The sequence below is a fragment of the Alnus glutinosa genome, chromosome 5 (assembly GCF_958979055.1).
Source record: "Alnus glutinosa chromosome 5, dhAlnGlut1.1, whole genome shotgun sequence".
NCBI lineage: Eukaryota > Viridiplantae > Streptophyta > Magnoliopsida > Fagales > Betulaceae > Alnus > Alnus glutinosa.
Genome location: NC_084890.1, coordinates 4,857,908 through 4,863,172, shown reverse-complemented (window position 1 = coordinate 4,863,172; position 5,265 = coordinate 4,857,908). Strand labels below are relative to the sequence as shown.

General features: G+C 34.0%; 1 protein-coding gene across 2 annotated transcripts; it reads right to left on the bottom strand.

Moving 5' to 3' along the window:
• Positions 1–382: 382 nt before the first annotated feature.
• Positions 383–4,993, bottom strand: LOC133869312 (cysteine-rich receptor-like protein kinase 44). 2 transcript variants are annotated; one of them, XM_062306267.1, is made up of 7 exons: positions 4,132–4,993; positions 2,878–3,009; positions 2,002–2,141; positions 1,687–1,897; positions 1,324–1,561; positions 963–1,113; positions 383–843 (listed from the first exon to the last, which is right to left on the bottom strand). In XM_062306267.1, exons 1-7 carry the CDS (start codon positions 4,940–4,942, stop codon positions 496–498), a joined length of 2,031 nt encoding a protein of 676 aa, XP_062162251.1. In that variant the 5' UTR covers positions 4,943–4,993; the 3' UTR covers positions 383–495. The 2 variants fall into 2 exon arrangements, with proteins under 2 accessions (XP_062162251.1, XP_062162252.1); XM_062306268.1 differs by having other exon boundaries at positions 2,002–2,129.
• Between the last annotated feature and the right edge of the window lie 272 nt (positions 4,994–5,265).

Genomic DNA, 5,265 nt, shown 5'->3' with positions numbered 1-5,265 from the left:
TATATGAGATCATGAACCAATCTATTGCATGAAAAATACGTGAGATAGCCAAACCTAGTACATGCATCATTCAAAATAAATAGATTTTACTTAAGAAATATATTATTTCCAAAACCCATATGATATCATACTTAACGAGCTAATCTTGATTCCATACTCCACGTGGTAGCAGCTCTAATACCAAATAATATAAACTTTAGGTAGAACCTACCTTTAAAAACCGGCTTGCAAAATGAGGGTGCCTAAGAGCTTATTATACATAGTTAAGATTACACTTAAATCAATGTGTGACACTTAGAATCATAACACATATGAACCACTCCTCCCCTAGAACACGTACCTAGAGGGCTTTTAGTTTAATCATGTCTTAACATATTTCCCATAACAAAATGAATCACCATTGTCATGAAATTGAAATTAAATGAAAGAAATCACTGAATATATCATTAACAAAAATATATTTTATCTTCTAAAATATATAACTCTTGGTTTATTTTAGCGAGGATATGGCTTAGTAAATGAAGCCTCATTTGCCGAGGCTTCAACAAATCTGCTTCTTGATTGATCTGACCGTATTGCCCTAGTATTTTGCTCCCTTCGAGCAGACATGTCTGATATAGTGCTTTTATCCATAAGAAATGCAGGTTTTTTTGGTACTGAAAGAATGATAGAGTCGTCATTAAGCATAAGGAGGACCGAAGCCATTGTTGGTCTGTTAGCTACATTCTCTTGAACACATAATAACCCAATGTGGATGCATCTCAATATTTCTGTTGTTGAACTGGACCTCAACGTGGGATCTATGAGATTTGAAGTTGTCCCTTCCCTCCAATTTTTCCATGCCTGCAAGATAGATAATTACATGGGTAAACAATATCAGAGATAACATTAGTTTACTTTCTCAATATCAAGTGCCACTTTTGAAGCAAAAAAGAAATATACACAAAGATAATTGTACTTACATAACTAAGAAGGCCTTCTTCATCCTCTCCCTTTCGAAAAGAACTTATTTTTGTCCCACTCATTATCTCCAAAACTAAAACACCAAAACTAAACACATCGGATTTGACTGAAAACCGTCCGTGTATGACATATTCTGGGGGCATATATCCACTACATATAAACATCAACAATATCAGTTTAGATTGAATGATAATATAGTTTTTCATATTTATATTTTAAAATTTCTTTAATTTCATCTTATTTATGGGAGACGAATTCAATGGCTTCCATATTTTTATGACACGGAGTAAATATTAGTGTTACTGACACATAGCATGCTATTGATAATTATTTGCTCTAAACCTACATGGATATACTTACTAGGTCCCCATAACTTTCTTCGTATTGCCTTGAGTTTGATCTAACATAAACAATCTTGCTGTGCCGAAATCTGAAATTTTAGGATTCATATCTGCATCTAATAAAATATTTCCAGCTTTTAGATCGCGATGAATAATACGAAGTTGAGAATCTTCATGAAGGTAAAGAATCCCTCGAGCAATGCCTTCTATAATTTTATAGCGTCTTTCCCAATGCAGAACTGTACGCTTGATTGGATCTACATATTCATTAAAGCATATGATTCGATCTCTTAAACCAAAATATGTGGCGGACTAGACATTTCAATTAGAAAATTATCATGAATAGATTCTAACATTTAAGTAAATAGAACTGCAACCATACCAAATATGAATTTATCAAGGCTTGAATTAGGCATAAACTCATAGATTAGAAGCCTTTCATTTCCTTCCAAGCAGAATCCTATGAGCCTTACCAAATTCCGATGTTGAAGCCTAGCCACTAACACAACTTCATTCTTAAATTCAAGATTTCTTTGGCCAGAAGGTTTGAGCAACCTCTTTACAGCTATTTCTTGTCCATTTGGGAGTCTACCCTGAAAAAGGGAAATATATATAGCATTTGTCAACCTCAAGTTTATAATTAATGCTTGATTTAAAATATTATGACCCACAAAAACGATATACTTTTCTAATTCACCTTGTAAACAGCGCCAAATCCACCTTGTCCAAGTTTATTTGCATTTGAAAAGTTCTCTGTAGCAACTTTAATTGTGCCAAAGTCAAATTGCAGCGATTCAGCACTACTAATTTCATCTTCGACTTCACCTGAAACAATTACTGAATACAGTTGAATTAGATTAATGCACTGCCTAGAAGACTAAGGCAAATGCTATTATGTGCATATAACAAGGGGTTCTAAAAAATTGATTACTGAAATCCAGTGTTCCCATACTCTAAACAAAACAATATTTGTCTTCTAATGTAATATTGTTCAATTTGGTTTGTCAAAAGTTATTAAATCATCAATTATCCCAAAAGCTTAAACATGTGTGATTCACATTGAATATTTTAATTGGAATGTGTGTAAAACTGTGAGAGTCAGAATTTAAACCCATTACCTATTTTCTAATACCATGTTAAATCATCAATTATCCAAAAAACTTAAACCGTTAAAAAGATGTGAATTTATTTATTTAATTAATACCTTAATAGAAGTTATCTTGAACACTCATATTTCAATTAGCCACCATAACATCTAGAATTACTGATTTAATAACTGATGGCAAATGGTTTTGTTTTATAACAATCTCCAAATAAATGTCATGTTTTATGTATATAGAATTTTAAAATATTAAATTCATCATTTTCATCATCTTAAGTTTTTGAAACAAGTCATAATTTAACGTGATATCAAAACTGAGGTCTTGAATTTGAACAATGACTCTATAATTATTTTCAGCATTATTTAAAGGTGAGGTACATCGATCACTAAACACAAATTGTCTAAACATTTTTTTTATGTCAAGGATATCATAATTGGCAACAACGAAAGATAAATCAATTTCTGACTTACTTTCTACTTTCTTCCCTTCCTTCCTCACTCTTAAATAAAAGTAGCAGATGCCGATGCAGATGATTAGTACAGCAGATATAACAGTTGGCACGACTATAACAATCGCAGATGGAGATGAGTTACTTTTCTTCCCTGCAAACACCAGGACTCTACTATTGTTATTTTCAATTGGAGATCGAACTGATTTATTTGTGCTGGTGTTTGGTGTTTTTTTAGTGGAGATGGGGTTTTAACGATAATAAATTAAAAAATATATATATATATTATTATAATGAAATAGAAAGGAAAAAAAAAAATTAGATAAGACTTTGGATGTTATTTTTGAAAAGTGGTTAGTTAAAATAAAAAGATTATATTTTAGATAAGGATGTAAATAAACCATTAAGAATGCTCTAAATAAGAATGTGCATTTGAAATAAAACTTGTTTTTGGTGGTAATATTTTGGCTCCAATTTTGAATGAAGTGTCATCTAGTTCAAAACCAGCTTCAGATCATATGTACGTACGTGTTGAAACAACCTAATTACTTGTTGGCTCCTTTTGTTAAACATGGATATCGCGGATTAGGATTCTCTCAAATTATTTATCCGGATTTGATAAAATTCGAATAGGTAATTGTGAGAAACTATTTATGAATTTACCTGACCGGATAAGTGATTCAATAGCTTAATTTTTATTTGGTAAGGTGAATTACAATCACCTGTATGCTCAAATTCTCTCAAATTCAATCACCTATATACCTGAATTTTCTCAAATTCAATTATTTATATACCTAAATTCTTTCAAATTTAAGCAGATAATTTGAAAGGATGCCAAACTCGCAGGAGATACCTTTGCTCGGCGAGAAATGATCCCCACATTCATTTCTCACAACAGCTCCACAACAAGTTGACGTGGTTGGTAATATTTTATTATTTTTTTTGTATTATTTTCTTTTTTTTTTGTAAAAAAGTAATAAAATATTACCAGCCAAAAATGAGTGTAGAGTGTAGGGATCATTTCTCTTGCTCGGCAGAGGCTCCGTCAGTTTATGCATATTTATGAGGTCGTAAAGGTAGTCAGCTGTGGGCACTCCTTAAAATTAATAATGCTGAGATGCCGCGCCGAAGACCGAAAAGAAGTCACCATCCTCGAGATTTAAACTATTTTATTTCTTAAATAATAGTTAAAATCTCAAGAATTTTATCATGAACTTATGGAGAAATTTAAAGAATTTTATGGCACGAAAATAAACAAATGAGATTCTCCCCATACCTTGTATAGGTGGAGACGGTAGTACCGGTGGGGGGGATGCTGATAGCACTGGCGGTGCCGATGGTGGTGGAACTGGCGATGGCGGCGGTGCCTCAGCTGTAGGGTCATAGAAACCGTATATCTCATACCTTAAATCACAGCTGGGTGTCACATATTTCCCTCCCTGCTTTCCATCTCTAATAAATCCCTCAGCCGCCAACAGGCAGTTGTTGCAACCCAGCTGGTCCAAATCAGGAGTGCACTCCACAAGTGCAGATAAGGTTTGGAAGTTAGGGGCAAAATCGCTTCCCAGAGCAAACTTGCGAGTAGAATTTCCTGATGCGGCGCTGTTTCTTAGTCTTTTTAACAAGGGTCTTAGCACCCCGTTGAACCCTTCTACGTCTGAGACGTTTCCGGTGTTGTAATAGGCAATTCTAGGCCAAGATTCCATAACGCCAAATATATCTCTGTTTGAGTATCGCAGCATACATTTATCGGGCCACATGATTGCCTCCTTCTGGTTGGGACAACTCTTTAAAAGATCGTGACTTGTCGCGTTGACACAACTACGGCATTCTTCCGGCGAAATGTCTCCTCTACAAAGTGCAATCGCGTTTACTTTGTCAGGAGTTTCTCCGGAGGAGAAATTGTAAAACCCGTAATCAATCTCGGTGTTGGAAGACATGGAGGCCAGGACGCTTTTGAGGTTTTCCTCGTAGGTACTGTTACTGGTGTAGTTACCGTTTTCATTATAGCAGTACTGAGCAACGGTGAGAGTAGCAGGGTGTATGAGAAAGAAGAACAAGGATAAGAATAATCTTAAACAACACATCTTCTGTGTTCGGTGTTCCTCTCTCTTAGTCTCTGTAGTCTGTAAGTTGGAAATATTCTTATATGTATATTATATCATTCCGGTGATTTTCATTTATGAAAAGGAGTGATGGACTTGTTCAATGTTCAAAGCACCGAAGGTTGACGTGACTTCTTTCAGTGGTTCAGATAGGTTGACGTGCCTTTTCAATCCCATCAAGTCTTTTTCTTTTTGAAAAAACGCGTATGGTATAATATATATATATATATATATATATATATATATATATATATATATAATTGATGGGATGATATATAATTTTAAAAATAATTAAGAAAAATTGA

Excerpts from the sequence above, each read along its gene's own strand:
- LOC133869312 (XM_062306267.1), bottom strand. The coding sequence starts at position 4,942 with ATGTGTTGTTTAAGATTATTCTTATCCTTGTTCTTCTTTCTCATACAC. Across the intron at positions 3,010-4,131 it reads ACCGTCTCCACCTATACAAG|GGAAGAAAAGTAACTCATCT; the intron begins GTATGGGGAGAA and ends TGGTGTTTGCAG. Across the intron at positions 1,114-1,323 it reads AAGAAAGTTATGGGGACCTA|TGGATATATGCCCCCAGAAT; the intron begins GTAAGTATATCC and ends GTTTATATGTAG.